Raw genomic sequence first — 13,965 nt, forward strand, 5'->3', positions numbered from 1 at the left:
GGAGACTTGAGGAGAGGGCTAAAGAGGATCTACTTCCAGAACTACTTCTATTGCAATTTATAAAATTTAGAACTCAATACATTTTCTCCCATTTGGCCAATCTTCGTTATTCCCACCCTTTCTCTCAACTTGTGTTTGATATTTTTTGCATGCAGTGTAAGTCTCCAAGAGACAATACTTCTTTTTTTAAGTAATCTCTGTGCCCAACGTGGGGCTCAAACTCATGACCCCAAGATCAAGAGTCACATGCTCTACCAACGGAGCCAGCCAGGTGCCTCCAAGAGATAATACTTTCGATTTTAATGATGCTCACAAAATCTTGACTGTCACTGCATTAATAGTAATTCTATGTGCACTGGTATTTTCTGGACCTAGAACATGTTTATACAATCCTCGGATGGAAAAGCTAGGCTTTAGCTCAGTAATGACACTAATATAAAATCTAGTGATGTCCCCACTTCCCTAAAGCAGGCAGGCTGCTGAAGCCATAACTTGTTAATAAAATGGCCTAATTAATGAGAACCCTAATTCACTTCTGCATAATTTCATTCTCCTTTCATATACAGCAGGTAGGATCTGGCATTCTTCCTTCTTTTTCCAGAAAAGATGGAATGCCAGTGTAGGGGGAGGGAACTTCTCCACTCTTCTTTTTTTAATATAATGATGTCTTTCCTGAAAGCTTGCTTATCTGTCCTAAGTACTGGTCTCTCCATGGTTAGGAGGAACCCATGAGCCCAGCACGTGCACACACACACATGCACACACATCCATTCTCCCTGAAGGGAAATGTAAGTTTCTGCCAGTACAAAGCTAACTACAGAGTTAGCAGTCAAAAGAGATTCTTACCTCCTCTTAATCAGTATCTTGCCAGACTTTCCTTCCCACATCCTGGCCTATAGGATGCTCTCATTCACCATACACACTTTCTGATGTCTGACTACGCAGACCTCAAGCATTACTGCTAGAGGGAACTTTGGAATCTGGCAAAACCCTCATTTTAGAAAGAGAGAGAAAGTGAGGATCCCCTAGGTGACAAACGCAACACAAGTTGGTAGTGAAACTGGAAACAGAGCTAATCTCCAGGATCCCATCCCAGCTTACTTTCTTTCATAAACTGGTAGTTAAGTTTCTAAATTTACTGAGTAGGCCTCTGGCCAGGAAGGGAGGTTAGATAAACATTAAATTAATGATAAAATTAATAATAGATAAAATTAATTCATTAAATTAATTAAATTAATTAGTTGTATTAGAAGGTTTCTTGAGGCAAAGTAAAAGTACATAGAGAGCAATTTTTGAAAAGACATATTCCACATTTAATAAGAGAACTATTCTTCACTTTATCTAGGTAGGAAGACGACTCATAATTCGGTTTAAAACGTTCCTACTCTAAGGGCACCTGGGTGGCTCAGTGGGTTGAGCGTCCGACTTCGGTTCAGGTCATGATCTCACAGTTCGCGAGTTTGAGCCCCACATCAGGCTCTGTGCTGACAGCTCAGAGCCTGGAGCCTGCTTTGGATTCTGTGTCTCCCTCTCTCTGCTCCTCCCCCGCTCATGCGCGCGCGCGCGCTCTCTCTCTCTCTCTCTCTCTCTCTCTCAGAAATAAAGAAACTTAAAAAAAAAAAAAAACCTTTCTACTCTAGATTTGTGATGATCATTCAGAAACATTCATAAAACATGATCGCAACAGAAATAAACTTCATTCATTATAAGTTGGGGTGACATGATAACTAAAATGAAAGCAATTAATAATTCTTTCCAACATCACAATTATAATTAGCAGTTCATGAAAACAAAAGTTAAGTCACCTCTAAATTTATTCTATTAAGGAACTCAAATGTGTGGGAAAAAACTTATGTGCATAAAAATTATATATATTAATTGCGAATACACTGATTATTGGTTTAAGAATCTGTCCCAGGTCAGGGGGAAAAAAAAAAAAAGCTATAATTCGTTGCAACCAAGAGAAACAGCTGAGAGGGTAATTTTCAAATAAGAATAATTCATGAAACTAGAACCTATTAAAATCAAATTCATACAGGGATGCCTGGGCGGCTCCATCAGTTGAGCATCTGACTTCGGCTCAGGTCATGATCTCGCGACTGGTGAGTTGGAGGCCCACATAGGGCTCTGTGCTGACAGCTCAGAGCCTGGAGCCTGCTTTGGATTCTGTGTCCCTCTCTCAGTCTACTCACCCCCCACCCCCCACTCATGCTGGTCTCTCTCAAGAATTAAAATTATTCTTTAATTTTTTAAATTAAAAATTTTTTAGGGGCGCCTGGGTGGCTCAGTCAGTTAGGCGTCCGACTTCGGCTCAGGGCGTGATCTCGCGGTCCGTGAGTTCGAGCCCTGCGACGGGCTCTGTGCTGACAGCTCGGAGCCTGGAGCCTGTTTCGGATTCTGTGTCTCCCTGTCTCTGACCCTCCCCCGTTCATGCTCTGTCTCTCTCTGTCTCAAAGATAAATAAACGTTAAAAAAATTTTAAAAATTTTAATTTTTTAAATTAAAAAATTTTTAATTTTTTAAATTAGAAAGAAATAAGATTCATATTACACAAATCATTCTTTGCCAAGTTTTGTTTTGTTTTGTTTCTATTTCAAACATCAGGTGCATAAAAGCCAAGTACAGAAAAACCTCAGCTACTGGGGCATCTTTAATAGGTATACAAACCCTTTAGATTCAGTAGATTCCCTAGAAATCTGGGCAAAGGACAGATGAGTGAGAAATACAAAAACAGCTTTTTATAATTCCTATCAGGACCCCTCTCATCACTGAACATACAATTATGTCAGTTCAACCAGGTCATTTTTGTCAGCCAATATACACCATTTCCTAACTTTTCCAGATATTCATTCCTATCATCAGGATTGTTGCAGAAAAAAGAGAAGATAAAACACTGGACAGACTATTAACAGTGTTTCTCTTTGGGCGGTGGGATTGTAGGTAACCTTCCAAATTGTTTCCAATGAGAACATACTACCTCCATACTCAGAAAATGAGACTATGAATATGCTTTATGAACTGTGAAGCAGTATACGAATGTTACACTTTTTATTTTTACTTTTGTTGAGCATTGTAGCTCATATAGTTCTCATTCTAATGTAGCTCTTTTTTTCTCCTGACCACCATGTAAATCACCATGTAAAGTGTCTGGCCAGCACAATTTGCACAGCCAAGTCTATACAGTCTAGAAGTCGAGTATCTTGCAGAGGAAGTGGTTCTTTTCTGTTTATAATGGAAGAGATTTTGTTTCCTTTTGTTTTGAATGATTTGGTTACGTGAGGAGAACTATCAACATAGACCATGTGAAGCCAAGCTATTAAGCAAAAAGCATCCAACTACTCATCCCATATTCCAGAAGCCCCTTCCAAAAGAAGTCTGGTATTTCTGACTCAACATGTCCTGCCATTTCTCTTCTCTCAGAGATGTTCTGAAATCCTCTACAAAGATACTATCATTAGTGGTCCCTTGGCTTAAAATATACAAAAACTCCTCACAACTCTCCATTAAGTTAAAGAAGTTCATGTCTTAACAGATATTCATGTTCACAGAGGTAAAGAGGAAGAGTAGAGGCATCATTCTTTCCTGATAAATATACTCACGCAGAGAAATCCAAAATGATACTTTACACTATCAGAAACACTTAAAGCTACTGCTTTATTATAAATGAAGAGAATCATAATTCTAACTGGCCTTAATCCTTTTAATCTTGGGTAGATCTAAGATCCCTAAATCCTTTCAAAAGAGGAATTCTTAAATGTAAGGAACCAATTCTTATTTTAAGTATTCTACTGCCCCCTTGTGTATCTCATGTTTAGTGGGAAAGGTAGCTCACAAAATACAGCAATGTTTTTTTTATTCTCAGAAATACTTCAGTAGAATCCCAAATATTAGAACTAGAAAGAAACTGAAAATCAAGACCAGCATGTTCATTTCACAGGGGACAGAAGGGAAATCTTGAAGGATTATATCATTTGCCCCAGATCATCACAGCGCTAGTTAATAGCAGAGCAGATACTGCTGAATGGAACTTAAGCCTCTGAGTGCTAATTTCTCTACTGAAATGGAGACTGCAGCCTGGAAGAAAAGAAATAATGGTGTTTTGGAGTTAAAAAGATCAGAGTTTGAAAGATCACCACTTCACAATTTTCCCCAAGCCTGTTTCCTAGTTATAAAATGGGATGAATAATAATTATTACAAAGTTGTCCGAAGAATTAAGTATGACCATGTTCATCAAGCCCTCAGTAAGTATCTGCAATACAGTAATACACGAAGTGGTAATACAACTATAAAAATACATAGAAAATTGTTTTAAATTGTTACAGCCTTTGAGATCTCTGGACAAAGGCATTCTAAAATACTATCTGGCGGCATTTAACTCTAAACTTTGTCTAAATCGGGCACAAAATAAAACTTGAAAAAATAAAGCTAGTTCTGTTGTGTTGCTTCAGTTATCATATTTATTCTTTTTTTTTTATTATTACCAGTAAGAAAATTGTGACAGAAAATACCCCACAGCAAATGCTGAAGCAGTGAACAGAACCCTTAGATGAAGGTCACAGAAAAACAAAGCAGAACTCAGTGTCCCAGTCATGGTATAAGGTCACAGCTCCTCTGTCTCCTTTGCTAAGGGCCCTGCATTCACCACTGCAAGGCCAGGAGAGCCGGTCTGGAAAGGTGGAGGCAGGAATTTTACTTCTGACCTTGCTAATAATTAACTAGATCAACTTGGGCCAGTCATTTCATCTCTTTCTTGACATGTAAGATAAAGTACTACTTACCTCATAAAGTCCTATAGTAAGGTAGCATAATAAATGTGAAACAAGCATTGTAACCTCCGAAGTACTTTAATAACCTCTGAAGTAAGTAAGCTAAGTTTATCTTAAACTGAAAGCAATAAAAAAGCATAAGTCTGTCATCAAGTAGGGGAAGAAAAACTAAACTTGGTAAGTTGAAGGCAACCTAGATTACAGGATGTTATACAAACAGCATTCTGATCCCTGGGAAATTTCTCTCTACCCTCTACGATGCCCCTGGCTTTTGATCAAGATTACTCCCAAAATACTGGCAACATGGAAATCTTTGACTCTTAAATAAATTTCCCTCAAGGGTATCCTGATAGCAGGATTGACAGAGCTTATCCCTGACTATATATTCCAAAACAAACGCACCAGCAGGGTAAAGGCAATTCATCTTAGTTTGCCAGGAAAGTGACTAATATTGATTACTCTCTGATTTGTGGCTGCAGTAATCCTGATCCTCATAGGCAAGTGCTGTGAATGGCTCTGTTCTATTTTTATAGGTGGCCTCAGAGTGTGACACATACCACGCTGGTAAGGAGCACGGACTGGTGATCCACATATGTTAACTGAACACTTACTATGTGTCTAGCCTCCCAGAATTTCAAACATCAGAAAGAGGTATTACTGGAGTTGGCAGCATAAAAGAGGAAAGGCACTGATATGAACTAATGTGTAAAGAAAAAAATGATAACAGCATTATGGTTATTGAGATGGGCACATTGCTTACACCTATAGGGAGTAAGTCCACTGGGGCTTCTCAGGCAAATCATCCATCAACAAGTTAACTCAAGCTCTTGATTCAACCCAACAATGACGCCATATTTGCATCCAGAGTGCTAGAATAAAAGTGCTGTCGGAAACAAAATACAAGATCCAACTCCATAAACATAAAAGGCAGCTCACCGTGAAACACACTGTTGTCCACCAGAAAATGCCTGCGGTACTGCACACAGTTTCTTTTCTCCAAGTTCCAGTAGCTCATTGTCAGAAGATTTCTGGCACAGCATCAAAACCAAATTGCTGTCAAGGGAAACAGAATGAGACAAAAATGAAGAAAATGGCAGCCACACGCTCACCCCGGTAACACAATGCATCAGTTACCCAGCATTATGAGGCAACCCATGCAGCACACAACTTCTCCACACATGGAAGCAGAGTCCCGTACGTCCTGAGAAATTTCCCACAAGCCTTCCCAGAGGGTAGAACATCATTTAATGCACGAAAACGGTAGCTTTTTCAAATAGCACTTTTCAGGGCGCAAAGTTATTGCTGTCTCAAGGGAAAATAAATCTACCATTCGGGAATAAGTTTCAGGACTAGTTTATGGGCTCTAGGCCTTGCCCATATTTGACCAGGACTCAACCCAGCCAATGCTGGTAACGTCTCAGGAAATTTCATCTGCAGGAGGGAGGTGAGTAACAGGAGGGTGACTGTCATTACCAGTTGATGAATTTTGTGTCAGTACCACTCTGGTAGACTATGCAATCAATCCACAGAAATCTTAGAAATTAACAGTGTCCATGGAGCAATGGATAAGCTAAACACAGTAACAAAGCCTGCCTCCTTTTGGATTCACTGGTGGTCCGTTCAGTACCATTAAGGTCTGGATCAACCCACACTGAACTTATTGGTGTAAGTAGAGCTGGGCGCAGGCCTCAAGCAGGGTGAACAAGCAGTGTTGCCTGCCCCCACGTGAGGCTTTCCCCTCCACAGAGAAACACAATGCTAACTAGAGCAAGGGCTTGAAAAGCAGAGATTTGAGCTGATGAATTAAACTCCTCCAAAAGCTGATGTGCATAACCCTGAACAAGGCCCCCTTTGTTCACAGGATTTGGCTAAAGCAACTTTTCAGAATTCCAGCTTCTTTTCTGGTCACGGAATAAGGCCAGGCAACACCAAGCAGGGCTGGCATGAAGGAAAACCCACAGGTGGGAAACAATTTGTTATCTGTCCTAGTAGAACAATCTAGAGTTTTGTAAAGATACTCCAGGATGAAGTCAGCCACCCAGTGAAAAAAATAAATCATCAGAGCTTTGTCTATTCATCAATGGAACAACTGGTGAAAGTCCCTAAAACTTCTCCTTGGCTCAAAGGCCCATTCTTAACCCTCTCTAACAGCAATCTTATCTGACTCCTACCTATCCTACCTTTCTTCCGGCTCCATGCCTCAACGCCTACTTCCTGCCTTATCCCCACCTGGCTAAGTCTGGCTGCCTGCCGCCCCTACTCCCTCAGGCTGAAGATGAGCCCCACCACTCCAAGTTAAAACCACCTGTGGATCCCATTGTAAAATATGACAGAAAACAACTGATTATTGGAGACAATGTCCTCCTCCAATCCAAGTGAATACTACAAAGAGCTCTCCTCTTAAAAACTATTTTTAGGGGTGCCTGGATAGCACAGTTGGTTAACCGTCTGACTTTCGATTTCAGCTCAGGTCATGATCTCACGATTTGTGTGAGAGCCCACATCGGGCTCTGTGCTGATAGTGTGGAGCCTGCTTGGGATTCTCTCTTGCTCTCCCTTTGCCCCTCCTCCACTCACATGCTCACTCTCTCAAAATAAGCATTAAATAAATACTTTAGTTATATAAATAATGTGTTTGTATACATTTATTAATTTTTTAATGTCAACACGAATTCATCAAAAATTTTTCAAAATTAAAAAAACCCCGCTTCCCTCATTCCACATCCCTCTCTTGGAATGAACACCTTTGTTTGGTGTGTATCATTCCAGTTCTTTTCCTATGTATTTACATATGTATGTATATATACAATACATACATGAAATTTTATTTAAATTTATTTATTTATTTTGAGAGAGAGAGCACAAACAGGGGAGGGACAAAGAGAGAGGGGGAGAGACAGGATCCTAAGCAAACTCTGCACCATCAGCACAGAGCCTGATGCAGGGCTCGAACCCATGAACAGTGAGATCATGACCTGAGCCTAAATCAAGAGTCAGATGCTTAACCAACTAAGCCACCCAGGTGCCCCCAAAGACATCTATATTTTAATAATACCATTTTGAAAGAACTGGAAATAACTTTTGGGATTATCAGTAGTACCCATTTTCTTAAAAAAATGTATTGTTTATTCATATTAGAAATATTTTGAGGTACATGGAATTAAAGAGAACCCTGTCTGTATTGATGCTCATTTTTCCTTACTCACTTGATTTTGTGGTTTCCTGTGTCATTCTTTTGCCCTATTCGTTCTCAATCCAAGGAAGTTTAGAGGCATCTGAAGGTGAAAGAACAATGTGCATTTGTATATAGTTAGCAAAACACATGCACATACCTGACTCTCACTTGGCGTCCTCTTAACCAGATGAAAGAAGGAAAGAAGAGGGTGTTAGCATAAGTGGTTCACCCATGCTGCTAGGAAAAGGTGGCGGTGGGATTTGAAATCATATCTTCAGATTCCAAACCCAAGATTCTAGCCATAACAGGCTATAAAGAACTAGACTGTCATGTAATGCAGTGGTTTAAAATTTTTTTATTTTTTTAAATTAATTTTTTGGTGGTTTTAAAATATGTCCGATAAATTCTTGTACATTTCTCCCTCTCTTCAAATGGTAGAATCTAATTCGCCTTCCTTTGAATACAACCTGCATTCAGTGATTCATTTCTAGCAAACTCAGCTGTAATTGATGCTGTGTAATTGGTTCCAAAACTACATCATAAAAAGGATACAGCTTCTGCCTTGGCTCTCAGAATGTTCACCCTGAGAACCAAGGCACCATGTTGTAAGGAAGCCCAGATATGAGTGTTCCAACTGACAGCACCAGCTAGGCCCTCAGCCAACAGCCAACATCAATGAATCTATTGATCATTCTAACCCCAGCCTTCAAGTATTCTAGATGAAGCCCCAGAGACAGAGGTACAGAGACAAGCCATCTCCTCTGTACCTCATCTATATTTCTGACCCACAATAACAATGAAAGCTTATAATTATTGTTGCCTTAAGACACTAAGATTTGGGTAATTTATCATACAGCAATATAAAATGAATATAGGTAACATCCTCAGATACATTCAGTGAGGACTGAGACCTTCAACTCTTTGAGGACAGAAATACAAATTCCCACAGATGTATGTAATAGAGGTATTTGATCACCAGTCCTCTACATACCCACCTTTCCAACTTGATCTTTTTACTCGCACTATAACCATTGCCCTTTTCTTTAAGGGCTGGTTAAAAAAACCACTGCCTTCCTGAAATACCCCCCAGGACCTCCCCCTCCAATTTACCTGAAACTCTCTCAGGCACTGAACTGCCATAATCCTAGCTACCAGTTATTGAGTACCTACTACGTACCAAAAAAAAAATTTTTTTTTTAATTTTCAAGTTAGCTAACATAGTATAGTCTTGGCTTCAGGAGTAGATTCCAGTGATTCATCACTTACATATTAAACCCAGTGTTCATCCCAACAAGTGCCCTCCTCAATGCCCATCACCCGTTTTCCCCACCCCCATCAACCCTCAGTTTGTTCTCTGTATTTAAGAGTCTCTTATGGTTTGCCTCCTTCTCTGTTTTATCTTATTTTGCCGTCACTTCCCTCCCCTTCCCCTATTGTTGTCTGTTCAGTTTCTCAAATTCCACATATGAGTGAAATCATGATATCTGTCTTTTTCTGACTGGCTTATTTAATTTAGCATAATACCCTCCAGTTCATTCCATGTTGTTGCAGATGGCAAGATTTCATTCCTTTTCATCACCGAGTAGTATTCCATGGTATATATCTACCACATCTTCTTTATCCATTCATCAGTTGATGGACATTTGGGCTCTTTCCATAATTTGGTTATTGTTGATAGCTCTGCTATAAACATTGGGGTGCATGTGCCCCTTCGAATCAGCACTGCTGTATCCTTTGGATAACTTCCTAGTAGTGCAATTGCTGGGCTGTAGGGTAATGCTGCTTTTAAATTTTTGAGGAAACTCCACACTGTTTTTCAGAGTGGCTGCACCAGTTACTAAGTACCAGTTATTGAGTACCTTATCACAGTTCCTGTGATAAGGCTTTATTGACATCATGGGGTCTCAACCTTGACTACACATTAGAATCAATCTCTTGGGAAACCTTAGAATCCCAGATCCCAGGCCACACCCTAGACCAATTATATCAGAATCTCTAGGGGTGGGACTTAGGTGTCACTCCACAGGTGATTTCAAAGTGCATCCAAAGCTAAAAATCATTCTTCACGTATATTATCTCTCCTCCTTGAAGAAACTCTTCTGGGTGGGTGTTTTTAGGAAGAAGAGGCTCAGAGAATATATACGGTTGAGCTAGAGCACAAACGTCTCAGTAATTGAACTTCCTATGGCTTCCAGGCTATAAGCCTCCTTACTTTGGTTAATTACTTACACATCTTACCTCTCCTGGCATCTGCTTGCTGCTGAAGGATAGAAGATTGTAAGCTGCCTCTGGGTGCCCGACCCGGGCAATGCACACTGCAGGCCCTTAGTAAACATTAACGATGCCTTCCTTATATGCCCCATTTCCTGGATTCCTACTTGTTGAAGACTGAAGGAAAAGGGCTCACTCTGGCCTCTAGAATCAGAGCAAATGATTTCAAAATCTAGAGATGATGGAGATGGAGTTAGTAGGGCTGGGGCAGAGAAAGAGAGAGTTGTGCAACAAACTCAATCTTGGTTTAGATCAGATTTAAAAGATCCCAGGGCCTAGTGCTCACCAAGGGGAAGCAAGTGCTCACCAAGGGGAAGCAACTGAAAGAAACCTTAGAAATCAGCTAAGATAAACCTCTCATGTTGAAGCCAGAAAAAAAATCTGAGGCCCAGAAAGGATGAATAATTTGCAGAATAGCATAGCTGTTAGATAAAGCTGGCAGGAAACCCAGCCTCAGGAGTCTCAAAGCAAGGATCTCTTGAGTGTTTCATGGTCCCATTTTTGTGAACACGATATGTGAAAATATCTACTAAAATATACTTTCATTGATTTTTCAAAAAAAAACAATTTAGATTACATCAGAGATGTATTTCACTGCACCATGTACTCAATTTGAAATTGTTTGGTCGATTTTCAAGCAAAAGCAAAAGATGTTTAAAAACTGATTCAACTTGGGGCGCCTGGGTGGCTCAGTCAGTTGAGCGTCCGACTTCAGCCCAGGTCATGATCTCGTGGTCCGTGGGTTCAAGCCCTGCATCGGGCTCTGTGCTGACAGCTCGGAGCCCGGAGCCTGTTTCAGATTCTGTGTCTCCCTCTCTCTCTGACCCTTCCCTGTTCATGCTCTGTCTCTCTCTGTCTCAAAAATAAATAAACATTAAAAAAAAATTTTTTTTTAAAAACTGATTCAACTTTCTTTTGGGACTTACAAAATGCTCACTCCACCTCCTAAGAGGTTTATGGAATGTATATGTTACATTTAGAACTCTTTAATAGAACATACAGATCCCCAATCCTTGCAATGATTCACAAAATTAATAACTTACAATGACTAAGAAAGATTGTATAGGGAAGTAACTGTTATTAAAACAGTCTTCAGATTCTGCCTCCAGAACAAGGTTAATAATTTTTTTTTTTTTTAGTGGATGGTAAAGTTATAGGAAATGCTGTATAAATGCATTTATCTTTAACTGTTTTTATCCATTTTTAGAGCTTTAAACACATAGAAAAGCTCAAAAAACATACATAGTGATATCACTCACCACCCAGAGACAGCTGCCATGGACACTGTGGCCTATTTTCTTTTTTTAAAACACAAATCAGATCCTACTGTTTTGTAGTCTACTTTTCTTACTTATTAACTTACTCTAGCCATATCAATAAATATATTTCTACAAGATAAATGTAACTTGAGAAAGAAGTTGTAATCAACTCCACTCAAAGACCCCCACATTCCAAAAACTCATAAGAAATAAGGCAGCCATAAGAAATGAAAGAAACCATACAAGCATGCAGAGAGGATGCATGTATCAGAGGCACCGATAAACATCCACAAAGTTTAAATACTCCTAAGTTTGCTTTATGATTAGTATCTTTTATCATCATTCTACATTTATTCATTTTTGCCGTTTCATCTGTAGGTTCATGACTAAAACTGCCAATGTCAAACTATAGGACCATCAGAAAACTATAGCAGGACACCACCAACAAAGAAAACAGAAATTCTAGCATGACACCTTTTTTTTTTTTAATTTTGTTTACTGTTTATTTCTGAGACACAGAGAGAGACACAGAGTGCAAGCAGGGGTGGGGGCAGAGAGAGAGGGAGACACAGAGTCAGAAGCAGGCTCCAGGCTCTGAGCTGTCAGCACAGGGCTCGAACTTACAAACGGCGAGTTCATGACCTGAGCCGAAGTCTGACACTCAACCGACTGAGCCACCCAGGTGCCCCTAGGATTGATACCTTTAAGAAAAGCAGGAAGTATTTTCAGTAAAAAGCAAAGATGTTTAAAAATGCTTTTAGATATGGTAAATATAAAAATATATAAACCTTGGTTTTTTGAGCATAATTCATTCCGGAAACATGCCTGTAATTCAAAGCACTTCTATATCAAAGTAAATTTTAAGAACCATTGGCTCAGTTGTGACCATGTGACATCCAGCGTCACATACAAATTGTATTGCAAGACATCACTCGTTTATTGAGTTAAAATTTATTAGAAATGTTTGCTCATCGGGGCGCACGGGTGGCTCAGTCGGTTAAGCACTGACTTCGGCTCAGGTCATGATCTCAGCTCAGGTCATGATCTCGTGGTTTATGAGTTCGAGCCCAGTGCCAGGCTCTGTGCTGACAGCTCAGAGTCTGGAGCCTGTTTCAGATTCTGTATCTCCCTCTCTCTCTGCCCCTCCCCTGCTCATGCTCTGCCTCTCTCTGTCTTTCAATAATAAATAAATGTTAAAAAAAAATTTTTAAAGAAAGAAATGTTTGCTCATCTTGTGGAACACCCGCAGAAGTTACTCATAATCCAAGGTTTTACTATACACTGGAATATTACTCAGCCATCAAAAAGAATGAAATCTTGGGGCACCTGGGTGGCTCAGTCAGTTAAATGTGCAACTTCAGTTCAAGTCATGATCTCACAGCTCATGGGTTCAAGCCCCACATCAGGCTCTGTGCTGACAGCTCAGAGCCTACAGCCTGCTTTGGATTCTGTGTCTCCCTCTCTATGCCCCTCCCCTGCTCATGCTCTCTCTCAAAAATAAATAAATGTTAAAAAAAAAAAAAAAGAATGGAATCTTGCAATGCAATGACATGGATGGAGCTAGAATGTATTAGGCTAAGCTAAATAAGTCAATTGTAGAAAGACAAATACCATATGATTTCACTCATATGTGGAATTTAAGAAACAAAACAGATGAACACATGGGAAGGGAGGAGGGGAGAGAAGAGATGAAACAAACCACAAGAGATTCAACCATAGGGAACAAACTGAGGGTTGATGGAGGGAGGTGGGTAGCGGATGGGCTAGATGGGTGATGGGTACCAAGTAAGGAAGGCAGGTGTTGTGATGAGCACTGGGTGTTGTAAGTGACGAATCAGTGAATTCTACTCCTGAAACCAATATTGCACTATACGTTAACTGACTAGACTTTAAATTTAAAAAAGGGGGGGAGGGGGATTGCTTTTAGCACCCTCCAAATTAAAAAGAAATCCTTCATACAAACAAGTACTTAACTGAACTAAAGTCCCCTCAGGAAAAGCTCCAGAGTGGCAGGCATCTACTGGTTGTCGTACCCAACCCTCCTTCCTCTGGCTTTCCTCTAGGAAACTCCTTTATGTCCATAGACTTAGCTCATGTCAGCTTATCCCCTGACCCAGGTGGGCATGTGGTTTAGGCCTGTTAAATCAGAGACCTGCACCCTCCAGGCCACAGTACAGGAGGTGCACATCTTTTCAGACCACCGAGAGTCAGGCATAGATTTCTGTTTGACCTGTTGGAGAAAAGAAACTTTTCTGTTAGACTTAAAGTTGTGAGCCCTCAAAACCTAAAGTTCCTGGAGCCATCTTGTCCCTACAAAGGTACAATCTGCGTAATCCAACCCAGAAGAATGGAAAGAAACTAAGTCCTATTGGATCCATCCCCCCACTTTTTAGTTAAATGAGCCCCCCACTTTTTAGTTTGTTTAAGCCACATGGAGTTGAACTATCACTTGCAGCCAAAGGGTCTTGACGGGTGATACTTGTCAGCAAAGCA

The 13,965-nt window shown here is 40.2% G+C and overlaps 1 protein-coding gene across 8 annotated transcripts in view; it reads right to left on the reverse strand.

The window, feature by feature from the left end:
* The window catches only part of PLCH1 (phospholipase C eta 1), a 223,166-nt gene that overhangs the window by 184,575 nt on the left and 24,626 nt on the right, over positions 1-13,965 (reverse strand). For 7 of the 8 annotated variants that reach the window (XM_040480553.1, XM_040480555.1, XM_040480552.1 and 4 more), the window contains exon 2: positions 5,704-5,820. In XM_040480553.1, coding sequence (XP_040336487.1) covers positions 5,704-5,782 — 79 coding nt within the window. In that variant the 5' untranslated portion in view covers positions 5,783-5,820. Of the gene's footprint in view, positions 1-5,703; positions 5,821-7,973; positions 8,043-10,180; positions 10,320-13,965 lie in introns of those variants that run through there. The other variant, XM_040480550.1, reaches the window with a different exon arrangement.

This window comes from Herpailurus yagouaroundi, unplaced genomic scaffold (assembly GCF_014898765.1).
Source record: "Herpailurus yagouaroundi ecotype Mexico unplaced genomic scaffold, PumYag 159, whole genome shotgun sequence".
Lineage (NCBI taxonomy): Eukaryota > Metazoa > Chordata > Mammalia > Carnivora > Felidae > Herpailurus > Herpailurus yagouaroundi.